Genomic DNA, 22,016 nt, shown 5'->3' with positions numbered 1-22,016 from the left:
TTCATATGAGTTGGGTCGTCCATTGAGCGCCACATCCACACCGAAATAGCATGGAGACTCATTTTTTAAATAATATTATTTCAACGATAAATAATACAAAGGCTTTAGCTCTAACCTCATATATCTAAAGGCATGACTGGATTATGCTTGGTCCATACCTGAGACCATGTGGCGTCGTTGGATGCAGTACATAACTAACTCAATTACAGGAAGCTTGGCCAGAACCGACAAATGCCTGCATACATCTTCATTGAATTTGGAGACATTCTCATTTTCATTAAATAGAATTTCTTTTTTTAAGTTCTGCAAAATAGAAGAACAAGTAAGTATTTCAGCTAAAAGGTCAGAGAGAGAGAGAGAGAGAGAGAGACATTCTCATTTTCATTAAATAGAATTTCTTTTTTCAAGTTCTGCAAAATAGAAGAACAAGTAAGTACTTCAGCTAAAAGGTTAGAGAGAGAGAGAGAGAGATCAATAATTCCCAATCCCCTAAAACTAATTAGGGGAAGGTGCCACTAAAGTCTAAGAATAACATTTTTGATAAAGAGGGTTGAAAACAAGAAAGTTTCCAGCACATCATAGCTGTCTTCACTTGCTACTTAACAAATGAATATGATTGGTTCCCACCTGCTAAGCAGTCCCAACAAGAACAAGCAAAATATCATCTTTCAAATTTGAGTAGCAAGCACATAAACATCGAATCAAGTCAGTCCATGGAGCAAAACAATGCAATGTCTTCGTTGGCTAGAGTGTCCAATTCATGGGCTGCTCTGGCAGAAAGAGGTAATTGCAAAATTGGAACCTTTTTCCCCGTAGGAACCAAAAGAAAATTTTGACCGTAAGACATCTCATCACTGACTTGAAAAATGGATCACACCTTGAACATTTTTTTTTTTTTTTTTGACCGACAGAATCGATCTGTTCTATCTTTAAGCAGTAATGCAGAGAAAGGACCAAAAACGAAGGGCAGGAGTTTAAGTACAATTCTGGTGCTAGCAATTTCAGAACAAAAATATGATTCAATTTCACAAAAATAAGAACAAGTCTCTATTTTATTCTCACAACAAACATAAATTTTACCAAATAGATACAACTGGCTGATGAGTTAACCTGGACGATCTCTGAAACTACAATTGTAATGCCTGCAATCTTGGAAGCAGAGACGATGGACTCGAATGTTGCACTCGCTCATCACGAAGGAGAAGGATGTTTATTGTCCCTGGTTCCCTCAACCAGGCAGCCACCATTGCACCTGGTGATACAAACCGACCAATGTTGAACCTTTCCAAATTGAATGGGGCTCCAATTGAGTCAAGCAGCACCTCAATGACACAACGGAGGGTGCTAGCACCAGCTCTCTTGCTGTGTTTGCCCCAGCCTGTCAAGATGCTGAACAGAAACAATGAATTTAACATATAAGATTGTGGTGATATCGAACTTTTTTGGTTAGGCCACAAAAAGGCAGCGATACCCAGATGCCAAATTTTTTTCACTTGAAGTATTTGGTATGATATTTATTAAAGAAAAAAAAATCTGCTTCGTGGTTTGCATATCCAAGAAAATCAGAATGAAAAATACCACCAAATTTCATCTTATCATTTCAAAACGAGTCTTGTAAACGAAGGCATTAACTGGAATATTTCTAGGAGGTAGCTAACCTGATCAGCCCTCGTATGGGCATGCATATGAACTTGATACAAGTTTCAAATAGGTTATTCAACCTTTCCTTGATCAAGACAAGTACCAGGAGGGGTACAGAAATCCTAGACAATAATTTGATATACAATTGCATATGTTGAAGGATTAGATGTCAAAGAGATGACATATAGTCATGCACTAATTTTGATGTCCGTGCTCTTCTTTAAGGAATCAATCTCATGATATATTCCCCTTATATCATTACGTGCTGGTGTCATATAATAGTGTCTTAGTGCTTGACACATTTACCTCAAGCTTGTAACCTTTCAGGTGTCATAGCTAAGAAAGGATTTCATACCTAACAAACTCGGGTAGTTCACACCCTGCAAAAACAATTGAGCGTATACTGAGAAGCCATGCATGAACCATGGCCTGAGCAGCACCACAAGACATCAGGTGCAGATCCAAAGTAAATTCACTCCATGCGTTCTCCCAAACGTGCCGCTGTACCCCCTCAAGCACAACCTGCTGAGCTCCTCGTTTCTGTAAAAAAATAAAATAAACAAAAAGTTAACTTTCTGAAATCCAGGGGACCTCAACCTCAACATCACCATAACAGCTCATTCAATTCCATGTGGGAAAAATTGATCACAAACAAGAGACCATTGAACTACAACAACCAACACAACCTTTCTGGGAGCAAGATGGAAGAGGCAAGCCTCATTACCCAACACTCTGACCACTAAAAAGGGTGTCCCGGTGCCTGAGGCCCCTATCACTGCAGGATTTGGAGAGGGTCAGATGTACACAACCTTATCCTTATACTAAAAAGCTGTTTCTGTGTTTCAAACACATGATGGCCAGCCAGATCACAATGCAGCGACCTTCCTGTTGCACCAAGGCCCAACCCAATGTTCTAATACTAAACTCCAAAATGACATACAAGCAGTAATGTTATGGGCAGCTTTCAAAAGTAGATTAAAGAAATAACGATCTTGATCCCCTTCTGTTGGTTCACCTTTCCAACTACTTAAATCTATTTGAAAAAATTCAGAGAAATGGAGCACAAATAGTGCTAAAATCACTAATGACTACTTAAAAAGGGATATTATTCATTAATAACTGCACGATCATTAACTAGATAGTAACAAAATATGCTTGATTACCTGACCAAGATGCCATAGCATATCAGTTAAAGCATTGTAAAAGGCAGATGACGTTGGCAAATCCATTTGCCTCAGTTCATCAAAAAGCAACTGAGCTTGCACCCAAACCTCTCTGCAGCCCATTAAAAGCCCATGTGCAACCCCATAGACAAAGTTATCAAACAACCGAAGCTGCTCCAATAACAATGATGCATCTTCAAATGAATTGCAACGACTGCATATAAAATTCAAGCACATAATGAACAGGCTTATTAACAAATGTAGAACAAGGATATGGAGAAACAAGTGACCAAAAGTGTGTTAGAGAAACCATTAAAAAAATGATGACTTGAATTCATATGCTTGATTCTAAAGAAGCATATGTTTCGTCCCTAAAAATATACTGCATAGAACATATAAATATGTTTCACTCATGATAGAACAAAATCCAGCATTGATCAACTGTTATTAATGGCACGAAACCAGCTTATGTGTAACATAAAATGAAGTGTTAACATCACCAAGATTTTCTCCATTTTTGATGTCATATCACAATGGATATATGTTTTCAATAATTTCAAGAGAGACAGAGATGGGAATTTAATTTCATACTTTTCAATTCTCCAGAGGATGCATGTGTTACGTATTTGGTTATAGTTTATTTTCCATTTCAATGCTCTAACAATTTAATAAATAATACACTTCTAAGTTAATGATTGGTATCTTGAGGGCAAAATAGGACATCACCTGCAAGCATTCAAAATAGCCGAGAAAGTCACGACATTGGGCCTCACACCCTGCTGTATCATCTTCTGAAACAATCCTAAGATGCAAAACAGTTCCTCAGACCTCCTCCTGACCTCTTCTGCCACAGGCCGCCCAAATCCCCTTGCTAGCTGACTGAAAGCCCTGACAACCTGGCTGCCACATCCTTCAACACCCACTGTCGTACTCCCAACACCATCCTCCTCAACAATGATCCTAGACTTACCAAAAGCATCGATTATAGTATTGTAAGTGACCACATTAGGCTCGATCCCCACCCTTGTCATCTCATCAAGCAACCACACAGCACACTCTACTAACCCATTTTTAGCCAACGTGTCAATGAAAGAGCTGTACAAAACCACATCTGCCTTCAACCCGGACTCCTTGAACTCTAAGAAGACATTTGCAGCATCTCCATACATGCCTGCCTTTGAGTAAATATCCATCAAAGTCGAGTATGTTAGCACACTCGGGGCAACTCCCCTCTCCCTCATATCCTGAACCAAGTAAGCAACAACGTCTAACCTCCCTTGCTTTCCATACCCATTGATCAAAGAATTGTAAGTAACAGTATCCTTGTCGACTCCCACAACATTCATCTCTTCACACACTCTCGCAATCTCCTCAAACCTTCCGGTCTTCACATAGATTGAGAGCAGTGTATTGTAACACACCCGGTCCAGCTGAATCTTCAAAGATTTCATCTTTTCATAGATCTTCAGTGCCTCATCAAATTGCTCCAATTTAGAGTATCCATCCATCAACGTACTATACGTAACGACATTTGGGCACACATTGTTTGTGGGCATGTCCAACATGACCTGCACTGCAAGCTCCATATTCCCACACTTGCAGATAGCATCGATGAAGGTATTGTAGGTGTAGATATCACGACCCATGCCCAGACGGATCATTTCATCAAACATCACACGCGCATCTTCCAAGTGCCCAGCACGGCTACAGGCAGCTAGAAGAGAGTTGAATGTCTTCCTATCAGGACAGAGCCCATCGTGGAGCATCTCCCGGAAGAACTCAAGGGTGAACTGGAGGTCGACGCCGCCCTTCCCACAGGCATCAATCACGGCGTTGTATGATATGGTGGTGGGCCTCAGGCCGGCCACCTTCATCGACTCGAAAACACCCATGGCCTCAGCAGCAAGCCCACTTCTGGCATAAGCGGAGATCAGGGAGGAGTAGGCGAAGACAGTATTGCCATAACCACGGGCGACGCCGACATCAAAAACCTGTCTTGCCAGCTCGGGGCGGCCCATCTTGCCGAGCCCACAAATGGCGGCCGTCAGCAGCTTCCCCTGCTCGATTCGGCTTCGCATGAGAGGCATGGCGGAGTGGAAGAACCGCAGGGCCTTCGGCGGGCACTTGTCACGGTCGCCGAGCTCATGAAGAATGAAGCAATAGTCTTCGGGGATAGCGAGGGAGGGCCGGAAGCTGGAGAAAATGGTGACGAGGGCCCGGTCATTGGGGGGCGACCGCAGGATTTGGGCGAGGCAATGGGCGGCGGCAGGGGAGGCGGTGCGGGCGTTGTCGTGGGAGGGCTTGGCGGAGGAGAGGTTCCTCTTGGAGATGACTCGGGTGCTGCGAGTCCGCCGGAATTCGGGGCTCAGCCCGGCTCTGGGGCGGGGGCAGTAGGGCAAGAAGGCTGGGTTTCGCTGCAAGATTGGGTTTTGGGGGGAAGGGGAAGGAGTCGAAGCATTGGTGGCACCACTGGGGGAGGTGGTGGTTATGGTAGGAGTGGTCGCAGTGTTAGGAGCGGTGGTAGTGGTGGTGGAAGAGGAGTGAAGTCTATAGGGGGTTTTGTGGGGGTTTTGGGGTGGAGGGTGGGGGTTTTGCAGGGATTTGGAAGAGGTGAGGGAGTAGTGAGGGGGGGGAGTGGGAGAGGCCATGGGAGGGGTTGGGGTTTATGCGATTGAAGGAGGAGGGAGGATTTGGAGGGGGAGGAGAGAAGGGGGCATATGGGTGGGTGGGTGGGGAGGGAGGGAGGGAGGGAGGGAGAGGAGGGAGGGGTTATGGAGGGAACAGAGGATGGAGGCTAATGAAGGTCATGGGATAGAGAGCATGGAGGGAAGTGTATCGGAGAGAAGAAGATAAGAGATGGGATGGAGGGAAGGACTTTTGGAGATGAGATGATGATAAGGTGAGTAGGTGACATTTGGAGAGAGAGAAGTTGGGAGAGAATGGGAACTTAGGTTAAAAACATGAATGCGGGTATTTGAATTAGAGGTTATGTAATAAGGGGAGAAATAAAGGATTGAAAATTAGTAAGCAATGGAGAAATTGGCAAGGGGAAAGGAGCTTTTGGAGAAGACAGAAAAAACATATGAAGTGGGGCAATATAAAATTATTTTTCTATTTTATCATATTTTTTTAATATTTATGTTAAAAAATTTGAAAATCAAAAATTTCTTTTACCAATTGAGTCGTTAATCATATGATTAAAAAAAAAAAAAAAGCTCAATATTTCATTTCTTCCTTATTCCTAGAATATGTATCTTTACAAGTGCATATTATATATTGAATGATACATATTAAATAAATTACTCATCTAATAAGTTAATATATATCCTAAATAAATTGATATACGATTTCCAAATTTTGAAGTCTATTAATATATAGCACATGATCAATTTCTAAAACATTATGTTTATTAGTACATAATATACAGTCAGATGATACATATTTAATAAATTAGTTATCCATAAATCTAATATATACCTTCAAGTAATATGATACATACTTTTTAAGAATATTATACTTACCAGTACACACGACATAACTAATGATATACACCCATTGATTTTCTGATATATATATTACAAGCTTTTTTAATATATATCCAGTAACGATCCAATATATATCTCTAAGTAAATCAACACATAAGCTACAAAACATATTTTTTACCAATACATACCATATAGCTAGATGATACACACTAAATAAATTAGTTATCCAGCAAATCGATATATATTTTTAGATAAAATAATATATAGTTTTCAGAATATGATATATATTAATATCAATTATACATAATGTATAATTTTCTATCTTTATCTAACATGAAAAAAAAAATATTTACATGCCATCCCTTAGAGTCTATGAACTTTTAGGTACAGGTACCACTAAAAGAAAAGAAAAATTTATAGGAGAAGAAAGAGACTCAAAAAGGAGAAGGGTGGTCTCATATATAGGAGAGATGATTTGATAAGAAAAATAAGAGATGGAGAGGTTTGATAAAAAAAAAATATCATGCATATTTTTTTTTAAATTTTTTTTAATTATGAACTGATAATTCTATTGAAGAAATTTTCAACTTTAGAATTTTTTCTTTAAAATGGATACTAAAATAATTAGGGTTTTCATATGTATTCTCTCTCGAATATTTAAATTTATATAAATATCTTTTCAAAATTGATATCTGTATGTATATCCTCATAAAATATCTTTTTTTGTATATGTATCTATATAATCTGATACATTAAAAATTAATGATTTAAAATTAAAATAACTAAAATATCCTTATGGATAGATGTGCAAAAAAATTATAAAGATATATATATATAAATAGTAATTTTATGAGGATATTCACGTAAATTTGAACATTTAGAAAGATATAGATACAAAAAATTTTAATATAAATACATCTCTTTTAGTTTGTTAATTCTTTTCTTATTCTAATAAAAAATTAATATATATAATTAAAATAATAAATTAATTTAATTTATTATTTTATATAGATAAAATATTTTTTTATCAAATGATAGATTAAAATTATTTTTTTAAAAAAGTAGATAGATTATAATCATCTATATTTTCTCTAATATATAATATTATGCTTCTAAGAAAAGTATCTAAATCTGATATTAGATGGATAGCTTGTATATTTATATAGAATGAATATAGTTATGAATTTAAATATTATGTAATAATAAAAATTTAATTATAATCTTATTATATTTTATTTTAAAAATTTTTATTAAAAATATCTTTGTGAAGTGTATAAAGTATATTATATTTTTATAAGATGAACATAATCATTCCATCTTGTATAAAAATAAAATATAATATAGTATTTTAATTTATAAAATATTATATAATATCATTATCGTGTTATTATATTATGTAATATATTACTGCATTGTAGAATAAGAAGATCTGAATCCATCCAGATGAAATATATAAAAAGTAAATTAAATTTTTTTACATATATTGTTAGAAAATATGTTCTAAAATCAATCATTTAGGTTGTAGATGATTATGCTCCATACATGTATATGAATTATAAAATGATAAATATTATCTGACAAGATTCATCATAAGGAATACATCTTCTAAAATAGAACTCATATGTTATGATGAAGTCCTTAGAACTACTATCAAAATGATAAAGAAAAATTTATCATGTGGTTCTTAAATCTTGCTCGTGACTAAATGATACAATTATTACAAGAATGATAATTGTATCAAGTGTAGGTTGTTGTATTGCATCTTAATTGGTTGTCCTCTTAACCAAGACGTGTGGTGACACGAGTACAGCATACGGATGATATGTAGGAGTATATTTCACTGAGCGTGACCACTTTCAGAGTACTCTGCTATCAAGAGTTGCTCTAATGGGATATGGATATAAGTGTTTCTCGGATCTGAGGCTACCTCGGTGACTTGCAAGCAACTCACTGTGCTTTGGTGTCAGACTATCCAAATTTTTAATTCGATGATGGAATATTTCTAAGTACAGTCAAGTACCTATGAAGTTTGAGTGTGAGTCAAGATGAGATTGACCACTCCAAATAAAATTAAAAATGATGCATCATTGTGTTTCAATTCAGCAAAATTTTGATCAAAGTAGTCCTAGTGAGGAGTCACAGAATTTTTGAGGTTGAGACATAATGTGGGCCATTCTTTCTGGGTTGACAGTTTATCCTTAGTCGTCCTTGAGCATCAAGTGTCAAAGAGATGAATTATACGGTAACTATATCCACATAGGTTCTAGAGTGTAGCTAGACATATATTTGACCTATGCAGACATCGGATCTCATTGCTAGATGGTTACATCAATTAGTACAGAAATTATTCTTATGCTATCGGCTTAGATTCAACCTATGGGGTCACACACATAGAAGTACCTATCTGATCAAATAGCTGATCGACGATTATGAATCGTTGAAGGATTTAATTATCAATTTAATTGATGATTAATCTTTTACAAAGATTATAATAAATTATTTATTAATGATCGATAAATGAGAAGAATAATTAATTAATAATATGATTGTTAATTGACTCAATTTGATTGAGCAATGGAGATTGGATTAGATCTAATTGAATTAGATTCAATTAGATTGGCTTTGGATTGATTGAATGCAGCCCTATTGAATGACAGGATTTGTTTCAATTGATCTCAGAGATATAAAATTAAATTAATGAGATTAGTTTGATATAAGTTTTGACTGGATCAAATCTTATTGGATAATAGGTTTGATTGGATCAAGTCCTATTATCAATAGCTTCCCTGAATCCATCAAGAATCAATCTCTAGATCAATAGGATTTTAATCTAACTAATTTCAAAATCGATTGGAGCCTAATATGTTTCATAATTAGACTAGGATCCAATTAGTTAGCTTGTTATAACTAATTCCTAAGTTAGTTAGGATTGGATCCAAGAATTAGTTAGAATTTGATCAAGATCTTGAATCCTATTTGACATAGGACTAAACCCAAAATACCCTATGTGATTTATTTCCCATGCCATATTTATTCACCGTGAGAAAAAGAGATCCCACACCCCAACTTTCTTGTGCGCCATCTCCTCTTTTTCGTGAAGAAAAGAAAACATCTCTCCTCTCTTTCTTGTCGCCCCAAATGAAAAAAAAAATAGGAGGAAGGGGGCGTCCAAGCATCCAAGAGTTGGACACCCCAACATCCCACACGCCAACATCCTATTTCTCCTCTTCTTCTTGGAGTGTTTTATGAGTTTTTTCTTACTGATTTTTGGGCATCAAAGAGAGCTTCTTCTGCTGATTTTACACCCAACATCCTGTTTCTCCTCTTCTTCTTGGAGTGTTTTATGAGTTTTTTTTACTGATTTTTGGATATCAAAGAGAGCTTCTTTTGTTGGTTTTACAGTAAAAAATTGGAGAAAAAAAGTTCTTTCCAAAGAGAGAAAGTTCAAGAAAAAAGATAGGTCATTTTTCTTGTGTGCAGCTTTGAAGAAGGAGTTCTTGTTTTAAATTTTTCTTCTATTTTTTTCTAAGATAAAAATTAGATTAGATTTAATTTTTAATATAAAAATTTAAAAAAAAATATCAAAAAAATTTGATTGGGTGTTTGGGGCTTTCTAGAGTTTTAGATCAAGGAAGAAGATAGGTTTTTTTTTGTGCGCAGCCTTGAAAAAGAAGAAGTTCTTCTTTCAGATTTTTTTTAAATTTTTTTTTAAAAAAAAATAGATTAAATCTAATTTTTAATATGAGAGTTTAGAAAAAAAATATTAAAAAAATATGATTGGATGTTTGGAGCTTCCCAGAGTTCTAAATCAAGGAAGAAAAAGAGAGAAGAAGAGAGAAGAACGGTTCTTCTCTTGGATCCCTCTTTTGGATTCTTCTAAGGCTTAAGATCTCCTATGATTTTCAGCATAAAAAATTAGATTAGATCTAATTTTTATCATAAAAAATTAGAGAAGAAAAGTTCTTCTCAAAGACGTGAAAGGAAGAGAAAAAAGTTCTCTCTTATGCGTGAAAAAATTGAAAAGAAAAGTTTCTTCTCTTGATCTCTATTATAGAGATCAGATGCATGGATTCAGAAAAAAAAGAAGAGGATCTCTTTATTTTTCATCTTTATATTTTTTCTTAGATCAGTCAAAGAATAGTATCTTCGCGAGCTAGTACTCTCGGAGAGATCGATCAGCATAAGAACTTCATGTGGATATTCGTAGAGGCCGGACGTGTGTACGGCTGCCAAGCATCATGAAAAACTATCTACTATGAATTTTGGATGCGGTGATCTGCTAACCGTGCTCAGGTATGAAGTTTTGAATTCAATTAATATTTAGATATGATTTAAATATAAATTAGATATGTTCTATACTTGCTGAATTTTAGATTTCAGATGTGCATACATGCATATTAATTTATATCATAGATCTTGTATGATAATTTAGATTTGATCTATGCATGTATTGTAGATTAAATTATTTAATCTATATATGTTTCACTGTAAATTTTTTAAAAATACATGTACATCACCCACCATGCTTTTCTTCAAATGATATCAGAGCCATGTTCATTATAACATGAACATATATGCATGTAGAGTTGAAATCTAGATTGAGCAATACATGAGATGTGTTATGATCTGATTTTAGATATGATCTAATGCAAAATTAGATCTAATACAATTTAGATTTGATCTAAATTTTTGTATATATGATATGTGAATTAGATTAGATGTTCTGAGTAGCAAAGTACTCGAATTGAATAATCACCAGGCCGTCCGGTCGTAAGAGCAAATAGAGTTACATGACTCTCTCTTTTCATTCAATGAGGTGCTCTTCATGGTATGTAAGGGTGCCACTGTGAGGTCCCATGAAGAAGAAAGCGAAAGAAGAAAACTTACTTTTCTGCAAAACCCTAGATGTTGAAATATTAAGATTTGTTGTATGTGATACAAAGCATAGTTGTATGAAAAGCACATCATCTAATCTATATGATTAAAATTATTTTAATCATAAAAATAAAATTTAGAATCATAAAATATTTAGATATGATCTAAAGTTTGTTATGATTAATTTTATTTCAGTTTATGCAAGAATTTTCAGATCTGAGACTATATGATACCTATTGGTATACCAACTGAGCTAACTAGTTTTAAACTGAGTCGATCCAGTCTTCTATTTTAATCGATTCAGTGTTGATTGATCTAACCTAGTTGTCTCAGGCCAAATAATAATGGTTACTGTTCATAATCAGTTAGTCGATTAAGTATCAAATTTAGTCGACCCATTGAAGTGAGCCAACTCAGTTCAAGGGTGAGCCGATCTAGTTTTCAGATCAAAAAAATTTTGCATAAAATTGATATAAAATTATTTTACAAAATTGAAATAGTTTCCATAGTAATCTTAATCCATGTTGATGCTATACTTAATTAAGAATTAAAAAATATATTTTAGATCTAGAATTATGATTAAAGATCTAATGATATTGCATAAAACATGAGGTATGGGTTAACTCAAATCAGATCTTTTTAATTGGATTAGACCTAAGGTTAGAATCAAAGACCTAATAGACTAAAAAAAGTAGTTGATTAAATCTAACCAATAGTTGATTTAGATTAGATCAAGAGTACTCTAGATCGAATACAATAGTTGTAGAAGGTCGAGTCCATATCTTTGATCAAACCAAATGGACCTTGATTGAGACTCAAAGGTTGAGCCCGAGTCATTAGGTTGATTAGATCATTAGGTGACTCGAGTTGACACATGTTGTTAAGGTTAATCAGTATGAATGATTTAGGTACCCTGGATCAACTTATCTCTAATCTTTCTCATGACTTGGTAAAGTCAGTGAGAGGATCTACGATATACCGGTTGGACCCACCAATCACTAATCTTTTTTATGACTTGATGAAGTCAGTGGGATAATTTATGACTTGTAGGTCGACTAATATTTTATAAAATAAATTAATCAAATTTTTTAAATTATGAGATCTATAAAATGAGCTAGTTTTGGAGATAACTAGATCATAGCCTCCCATTAAGGTGCATGATAATGAGTCTAATATTCCAAATAGGCATTGGATGTGCCACACATCTGGTGTCTATTATGTATTAAAATTATCATCCATTATATGACCATCTTGTTGTTCTTTCAAATCAATGCTCAGGTTGGTCAAGCTACACTCGGGTCTGGACATCCATTTGTTGAATGTACTTGATGTTGTCATGTTAATGGTTGGACCTAATCAAGATTTTCAGTGGAGGCGCCACACACCTGCTGAAGGGATGTATGGGGCAAAATCTGATTGCTAGAAATTATTTGAGAAAATAATTGGTTATGAGCCTATCTATAGATCTACTAGGGTTGGCCGAGCCACACTCGGATCTGAATACAGTCTGTGTGGATTCTAACACCTGCTAAAAAATTAAAATAATTTTTCGGATTGAAGGTAGAGGCTACCAATTCGTATAAAATAGTAGAAGAATCTTTAAACTAAAGTCCAAATTTTTAGGCTTCAAATAGTTTATATACTAATAGGTCAATTATTCTTTTTTCAGAAATGAGTAGAATATTATCGCTCTGTTATTGTTAGACAGTGAAAATGTTATCAGACCTAACTTCGATAGCCAGTATCAGAAGTTGAGTATAGTTTTTGGACAAATTGATCAAGAAGTCTCAGGCTAACCTAAATAGACTTAAAAGAGAAATCAGCAAATCGTTGCTAGTCAAGATGTTATATGATAATTCTTTAAAGTTTCTCTATTGATAATACTACTATCTGAATATAGGATACCGATAGTGCAAATTATGTTTGCAAATAGTTGCAAAAGACTTCAGGATAGTAGAAAGTTTGAAAATGGGAAGAGACTCCTAAATGTAAGAGATGGAAGTCTGTTCCAGTCGCAATATTAGGAATCATCGAACTTGTTTTCAACTCTAAAGATGTCATTTTAAGTGATTGTCACTATTGTCCAATCTTATTAATGGTGTCAATAAGTATGATCATTGTGATATCATTGTGAATGATACTACAATAATATGTGAACCATTGAAAATGATATAAACTCAATATCATAGCTTATTAGTATAAAGTACACATCTAACTAGCACCCTCGATTAGACAGTGACATTGAAGCCTGCTTTTGATATAGTTAACTTATTCATCTTTTATTAGAAAGGGTAAACGAGCTAATGATATTTTAAGTTTGATACATATTGATATATTTGCACTCATGAATTTAAGTGCCAGAAGAGAGTTTTACTACTACATTAAAATCTTTGACGATCTATCTTGGCATGAGTGTGTTTTGCTTATGTAGTATAAATTTGAGTCGATTAAAATATTTAAATAATTTTATAATGAGATAAAAAATAAACTGCAAAGAGTATTATAACTCATCAGTTAGACTGATGAAGTGAATACCTTTACGGTAAGTTTTGACATATCTTAGAGAAAATTAGATTCTCTCTTAATGAACCTCTCATGGGACATCACTATTTAAAAAAGATATCTGAAAAGAGAAATTGAACTTTGTTAGATATTATTCGATCCACTGTGGGATTTGCTGGTCTGTCTGAGGTTATGTTTTAGAGATTACTTGATATGTGCTCGAGAATATTCTGAGCAAATCGGTTATCAAAACTTCATATGGGATATGGACTTGGGTAATTTGATACTTTCTTACCTTAGGGTCTGGGGTGTCGAACTTATATGAAATGTTCACCAATCGACTAACTTGGATCTTGATCTGATAAATATTATATTAAGGATATTTCTTCTACCTTCCTGATGGATATGAGATGTTTATGAATCTTAAGACATTCTTTTTGAAAAAAAAATTTTTTGGTGAAAGAACTGATACCGTTAAGAGCAAGCTTGGTGAAGCTTGATAGGTAGAGGAACCGACTCTGATACAAACCAACATAATCGGAGCTGATTAGATCAAATTCGAAGCCCGATGTAAAGACATCCTTGAGTAGATACAGTAGAGTACCATATTAACTGAATAGATACTTCGATTTCTAGGTTCGAGATGGAGATTTGATCTCCCATACGGATGCAATGTAGGGATCTAACTTTGAGAAGTGGTTTAGAGCTATTAAATTTGAAATGAAGTCCATCAAGATTAACAATGTATGGACATTCGTTGATTCACCTAAAGAGGTAAGACCCATAGGGTGTGAGTGAATTTTAGATGGATTAAAGGTGCAGACAGAAAGATGGAGACCTATTAATTTTGTTTGATTGCCAAATGATTTTATCAAAGTTATAGTGTTGACTATGACGAGATAATTTTTTATGATAATCTTCAAGTCTATTCGGATTGAATCAAGCTTCTTAGAGTTGGAACATATATTTTTGAATATATGACTTCATTAAGAATGAAGCAGAATCTTGTATGCACAAATAGACTAATAGTTTTGTAAAAATATTCTTTGTGTTGTTTGGATGAAATTCTCGTAATCGAGAATGACATCCCTACATTACAGAAAATAAAAGTTGGTTGTCATTTTCGTTCTCTATAAAAATTTAGAAGGTTATTAGAATCATTTTTAAGTATTTATGAAATACTAAGGACCAATGACTCATTTATGGAGAGTTTGACTTAAAACCTATGAAATATTGATTTGAATTTCTAGTTAGATCGAAATGACAAAGTTGTGTCAGATTATATTTTTATCCTAAAAAGAGGAGCGACATGCTGGAAAGGTTCCATGCAGTATTCAGTAATAAATTTTATTTGCCATATAGAGCTCTTTGCAGTATTTGATGTTGATAAAAAAGTTGTTTGGTCATGAAAGTTCATTAGCGAGTATGGAGTGGCACCCTCTATTGATGGTCCAATTTTATTGTATTGACAACAGTACTAGAGCCATAGCTCAAGCTGAAGAATTGATATTTTATCTAAGAATCAAATATTTTCTGCATTACAAACAACTAGTTCGATAAGATCGAAACAAAGTCGATCTTGAAAAAATCGACTGAAAAGAGAACTTGACCAACTTATTGACTAGAGCAATCGGATCTAATGAGTTTGATGATCTCAAATAGAAGATGGATATTTGATATCGATCTGATTGGCTTGAGTCCAAGTGGGAGTTGTTGAAAAATTTATCTTAAAATCAATCATCTAGGTTGTAGATGATTATGCTTCATACATATATATGAATTATAAAATGATAAATATTATCTTGCAAGATTCATCATAAGAAATACATCTTTCAAAAAAGAACTCATATGTTATGATGAAGTCCTTAGAACTACTATCAAAATGATAAAGGAGAATTTACCAAATGGTTCTTAAATCCTACTCACAACCAAATGATACAATTGTTACAAGGATGATAATTGTATCAAGTGTAGATTGTTGTATGCCATCTTAGTTGGTTGTCCTCTTAACCAAGATGTGTGGTGATACGGATATGACATACGGATGATATGTAGGAGTATATTCATTGAGCGTGACTACTTCCGGAGCACTCTGCTATCAAGAGTTGCTCTGATGGGATATATATTGGATGTATGCCCTAGAAGCCAATTTTGATTGACACATTTCATATCTCTAGGACATGATTTTATACTTATTGGGCAGTTATATTATCATTCATGTCTATATGTCCATGAATCATCCAAGAGATTAACAAGATGATGACATATATTCTCAAAGAGTTGAGAATTTGAGGTATATGTTATTGATGGTTGATTCTTAAATTGCTCCTGATCATAGGATCATCATGGAGATGGTGATTGATCCGGATAGATCAGTGCACGAATCATTTTCTTTGGACAGATGGATCTCGAGTCTGTAGTGTAGAGATACTGGAGTAAGAGTACAGGTGGTTGTTAGAGAACAACTAGCACTGAGTGTGATCAATACGAGAAGTCACATGGATATCTGCTCACTCGTTAGTGATTTTTTCGATACTGCAGTTGTATGACTGATCTTTTGATCTGAGATGATACTACTGCTCGCAGTGAGGCTGCTGGAGTTTGATTGACACATCAACATGGGTCTCAAGGAGCCATTGTAGTGGATGTTGGTGACAGTTGATCCACTGTAGGAGTGGCGTATGCATCAAGATAGGATCTATCGATCCTAGTAGAAGGGAGTAGTCCTATGAGATTTAAGAGGCTGAGTCCTTAAGTCTATGGCCATAGCAGTGTGATTGATGAAAAAGAGTTTTTATAAAATCACATATGGACTTAAGCTGATTGAATCTATCATATGACCGATGTTGAGGTTTGACGATTTATCCATGACCTACCATCTAGTCGGGACTCATGATAGAGGGACTGAATCACACGTTAACTACACTTAGAGATTCATTTCAGTTCTACTAGGTTGTCACTACATACTGCTAGGTGTCACTAATAGATTGTGCGAGTTTACTAGGATTGTTCTGGATCGATAATCTTTGTTGAGTTAGAGTGAAATTATTTCGATCCATTGAAAAAAATTTCAATAATACGATGATAGAGATCATTATATGTCCCACTACCAGATAGAATTGAACCTATAAGGTCACACAACAAAGAGATTAGGTCTAAAATAAGTAATTGAGCTTATGAAGTGTCAATTGGATTTAGAGAAATCTATTGGGTTCATAGTAACTTTGCTAGCACATGGTTGGACCCAATTTCTCTTTTTGTTGGGATCACTTATTTGATAAGTTAATTCTAACTTAATTACCTGCTAATAACCTACATAAATAAGATTCATGAGACTTCAATTATTGAGTGTCTAAGATTATGGATCATATAAATTAATGGTGCAAGTCCCTTATGAATCTCCTTGATAGTTATTATGGGGTGCCACTTTGATTTGATCAATTTGGACATGTCCATTAATTAGAGGACCTTTGATTTTCATATGGGATGTCTCTTGGGTGCAAAAGATGGTGTCTAATTATGGATGCAAGAGCTCCAATTGTTGGTGTCTAATGGGCTTCCTAAGTTGGATAACTTAAGTTAATAGGAATCCTAATACAAGTAGGACTTGTATTATGAGATTAAATAAAATTCAATCCTTATGCCTATTTAAAGGAACCTCCCCTAAGATCCCTAGAGCATCAAAATCAGCAGCCCCTCACACCCAAAGGCTCTCCCCACGCCCTCTCTTCCTCTCCCTTTCTCTCTTCTTGGGTGTTCTATACACCCATTCCTTGGGATGCACGTCCCAAGGAGTTTCATGCCCAAAGAAGTTTGGGTGCCTCTTTCTTACTGGTTTCTAACATCTGATAGCAGGTAATATCCTCTCATCTTCTTTTTCCTCTCTAATATCATCCTATCATCATGTATAATCTTCAGGATTCCATCATCAGCTACCCACTTGTAGCCATTTAAATCCAATCTGCTCAGTGAGATAGGATTCCATCTGAAATTGGGTATGTATCAGACCTTTCCTAATCTCCTCACTGCATCATTATGTATTCTCTAGCTAACCATCCCGATACTTCTGATCACACAGTTCGATCCATCTGACAGATGAACAGTGCTCTCACTGCTCTCTAGAAAGTCAAACAACTCCTCTTTGCAATATATATAAGTGCATGCGGAATCTAAAATCCATTGCTGGTAAGAAGTAAATATCTCATCAGATATCAAGAAGACATCATCTTCTAACTCACTATTGGCCGTCATGTAGTAGCCCTCATTCGATCTCTGAGTTGAGTGTAATCTCTGATACGATGTCCCAACTTATCACACCAGTAGTATCTGATCTTACTGATGTCCCTCATCTTGAACTTGGATTATCCTCCTCGCGATCCTCTACTGCTCCATCTACTACCATCTGCTCCTTCAGAAACTATCAAAGTTAAGCCGCCGCCATCTGAGCTCGAAGCTGGATTCTCCCTTCTGAGAACCTCATTTTAGAGAATCACTATGATGATCTCGTCCATCTTAATGGTGCTCTTTTTCATTAGAAGAGTAGTCACCAACGACTCTATAAAGGGAAAAGCAATGCTAACAAGACCAACATCCTGATTTTCTACTCAACCTTCTCACCTACATTGAGAAGATTGGTGAGAATCTTTTGGAAATAGCTGAGATACTCCTACATGCTCTATCTCTCATCCACCATAGTTAGTAGAACTACCTCCAAAGAAATAGAGTGTTGATGAGAGATTTCATCATATACAACTCCTCGAGCTTCGATCATAGCACCATCGAAAAAGTCTCGTCCAGTATATGAATCACCACCTCATCCATCAGGTAAAAGCGGATGGTACTCACTGTCTGCATCTATAGCCGCTCCTAGGTCTTCTCCTCTATGGTGTCTGACTTTTTCTCGTACAAGAGAGCATCAATCAACCTCTATTGGATGAGCACATCCTTTACCCTCACTTACCATAAGAAGAAATTGCTCTTTCCATCGAACCAGTTGATCTCCATCTTCATTATGTCTGTCTTTTCCATCTTCAATCTCGATCAACACCATCTCTGTCTCGATCATCTAGTACCACTTATCCATGGTAACCAGGCTCTGATACCAATTGTTGTGCTCTGACACTATTTGTTGGAGAGAAGAAAAAGAAAGAGAGAGAAAAAATATCACAAACAAATCAAGATAACATGAATTGACCTCAAGCCTACCTCCAAGAGACATGCAAGCTTCACTATGAAAAAAAATCAAACAAATACAAGAAAAACTCATCACTTAGCTCTTATACAAAGTCTCTCGACAAAAAGCCTCAAAATTCTTACAAAAACTCTTTGAAATATCTCAAAAAGTCTCTTTACATAATCAAGACGTCACCAACTATCCCATGCAATAAATGACTCATCAATCGAAGCTATATAGGCTCCAGAATCCTCAAAACAGTATTACATTAGGAAACCAAGCTCAAAGCAAACCCTAAAACCATTTTAGACCATCTGATCGTGATCAGCTTGAATCAGAACATTCCGATCGTGCACAACATAGCCATAGATCTCCTGATCATGCTCAGGATGAGTCCCAGCTATTCAATCTTGACTGGCATTGCTTTCGCCCATCGGATTGCGCTTAATCGTCGCTACCGTTCGATCTTCAAGAATGCGAGTGATGTCCGTTGGATAGCGCCTTCTCCTCAGCCGTCAGATCGCGATCAGTCCACGTGCCTGACTGTAAGCCGCGATAAAGCATGATCTACTGTGGACCATGATATTTAGCAGGCTTGGGCACTCGCGCTCGTGGGCCGTGCACGTGCTTGGGTGGCCCAGCGCACTGTCGGGCCTGGCCCGCACTGCCGTTGGCCTACACTGGCCCATGGGCCCTTTCGATGGTCCATAGGTCATACCATCTGCTTTCGATCTTCTCTTGTACGTATCTCCTTCGTTTGGACTCCGTTTGGACTATTCTTGGGCTCATTCGACTCCGTTCATCATTTTAGAGCTCGTTCTTAGCTTATTGTGGATTGAATCTTGAGGTATTTTTCTCAACAAAAACTCTCCCCTCCATCCCTTTTGAAAGAGCGATGCCCAAGATGTTCATCCATCTTTTTTGCAGTGCCTGGCGTGCATACGAAGTAGAGGATCTGCACATCTAGATCTCGTGAAGTAATTGATTCCAGAAATTCTAGTAACCTTGATCTTATTTCTACCGTGCATCAAGGTAACTCATAAATGTTATGAAAAATTTTAAATTGAAATATGCTCTCCTTCTTTCTGGTGATTCGATCTGAGTCAGATTTTTTCCTTCACTACATCCTCCTTGGCAAATATTGTCTGCCCACACTATTTGAATGATGAGATGTGTTCGATGCTCTTCTTCGTGATCTCATGGTGAGTTTTTCCTTTTCAAATTAAACCTCAAAACGAAGTTTAGGGAAACACTTCTTTTAGCACCAACTGTTACTATCAAATCCTGTGCCTGAAGTCGAAAATGATCTCTTCGACTGAGGTGATAAAGCTGGGCAAAGGTAGTGGTCTCTAGGTGCTGGCTTGAGATCTACAAAATGTCCTGGCCAAGGTGTTTTTTGGTGAAGGTCCTCTAATATTCAAGTTAGGAGATAGAAAATAGAGAGAAGAAGAGAGCATTTTTGAGAGCTTATCTTGTGGTCCCCACTCTCCTTTATTTATAGAGGGGGAATTGGAGTTGTGCACGTCCGAAGGACTAACCGCCTCCTTGAATCGCATCTGGATCAAGCCGATCATAATCTCTCCCGTGTTTGCAATGTGGAGCCAACTATGAATTTCCATTCGTGGCACGAATTGATCTTGGCGATTTCCTTCCTTATTCAGACTTTCCAAAGCCATGGAGGTGGCAGACTCCATCCATATCAGGATATTTGCCTTTAACGATCGATCTTCCTCGGATCAGTTCCTGGCAACTCGACCATGATCGAGGTGTGAGCCCAAGCCTCTTGGTTACGATTGAGGCCCGAGCTGCCATCCATAAAGTGATTATCCCATAGGCAAGTCGGTTTGGCTTTCTATGTCTGATTTCTTTAGGTCGGCCCAGACTGATCTCTCACTATTTCTGTATCCATCGAGATCCAAACTCCCCGGATCCTTGGTAAGAGCCGAGCACGTGACAGACCAAGGTCGAGGTGGTGGTCCACAACACCTACAATACGAGGAATACGGTGAGGGATGACGAGATTAAGGCTAAGTTGTCCGAGGGGGATAGGAAGAAGATAGAGAAGGCAGTGGAGGAAGCCATTACGTGGCTGGATGGGAATAAACTGGCAGAGGTGGACGAGTTCGAGTGCAAGCTAAAGGAATTGGAGGAGGTCTGCAACCCGATCGTAGATAGGATTTATCAGGAGGATGGTGAAGCCGCGTCTGGGGCCAGGATGAATGGTGGCGGACATGGAAGCACTGGTGGCTCTACTGGAACAGGGGCTGGGCCCAAGATAGAGGAGGTGGATTGATTTGTTTGTATGGATCCCCGGGTTTGGTCGGGCTCTTTGTTTTCGTTTTGCCTCTTTTATTTATCCTTTTCTTTTTTGTTTTTAACTTCTGTGTACCATGGTCGAGAGAACAAAAGTGTATCTGTGTTTAGTTATTTTCTTTGGTGTGATGAAGTGTTCTTCTATGTGGCGTGATATTATTCGTGCTTTACCATTTTTTTGGAAGAGAATTCAGAATAATATTGAAAATGGGCTCGATACTCTTTTTTGGAGAGAGAACTGGATTTGTAAAGCTCCGTTCCCATCCATCTTCCCAATGCTATACCATCTGAGTAGGAACAAGAATGGTTTTGTGGTATATTTCTACAATCAAAGATCAGAGAAATGGAAAATCAATCTTCTTCCATCGGCTAAGTTCCAAGCGAGAACTAAATTGGGTCATCTAATTTCATGGTTAGACAATGTTAATCTATGACGGGATTGTGTGAAAGATCGATACTAGTGGCATCTTCTCCTCCTCTTTCATGTATCGGTTTTTAAATTCTACAGGTATTAAAAATCAAATGTTTCCTGTGGTTATGTTGGAAAAACACAAGCTCAATATTAGGGATTTGCTTGGAAGGAAAATTGAGTGCTTTTTGGGTGGATGTGCTATTTGTCATCATGTTTCAGAAACCATAGATCACCTCTTCTCCATTTGCCCCTTATTCTCAATCATTTGAAGAACTCAATATAAATTTTCCCAAAAACTTTTGTCCTCTGGTTTTAATGCTACTTGCAGCAGTAGCTTGGTCTTGCTGGAAAGAATGAAATTCCAAGGTTTTTCTCCACAAAAATTCACCTCTTACCTTGGTAGCTGCGGAAGTTCTCAGCAACTTCAAAGATTGGTCATTGCTATGCAAGCC

The 22,016-nt window shown here is 36.5% G+C and overlaps 2 protein-coding genes across 2 annotated transcripts; one reads left to right on the top strand and one right to left on the bottom strand.

Annotated features, from left to right (window-relative positions):
* Positions 1–999: 999 nt before the first annotated feature.
* On the bottom strand, positions 1,000–5,675 carry LOC140854669 (uncharacterized). Its single transcript, XM_073250610.1, has 4 exons — positions 3,531–5,675; positions 2,805–3,018; positions 1,997–2,181; positions 1,000–1,389 (listed from the first exon to the last, which is right to left on the bottom strand). The coding sequence occupies exons 1-4, from the start codon at positions 5,450–5,452 to the stop codon at positions 1,128–1,130; spliced, it is 2,583 nt and encodes an 860-aa protein (XP_073106711.1). The 5' UTR covers positions 5,453–5,675; the 3' UTR covers positions 1,000–1,127.
* LOC105036941 (heat shock cognate 70 kDa protein-like) lies at positions 5,451–21,132 on the top strand. Its single transcript, XM_073256673.1, has 2 exons — positions 5,451–5,636; positions 20,797–21,132. The coding sequence occupies exons 1-2, from the start codon at positions 5,451–5,453 to the stop codon at positions 21,130–21,132; spliced, it is 522 nt and encodes a 173-aa protein (XP_073112774.1).
* Positions 21,133–22,016: the final 884 nt, after the last annotated feature.

This window comes from Elaeis guineensis, chromosome 1 (genome assembly GCF_000442705.2).
Source record: "Elaeis guineensis isolate ETL-2024a chromosome 1, EG11, whole genome shotgun sequence".
NCBI lineage: Eukaryota > Viridiplantae > Streptophyta > Magnoliopsida > Arecales > Arecaceae > Elaeis > Elaeis guineensis.
The sequence above is the reverse complement of the archived record's forward strand: the minus strand, read 5'-3'. Positions and strand labels throughout refer to the sequence as shown.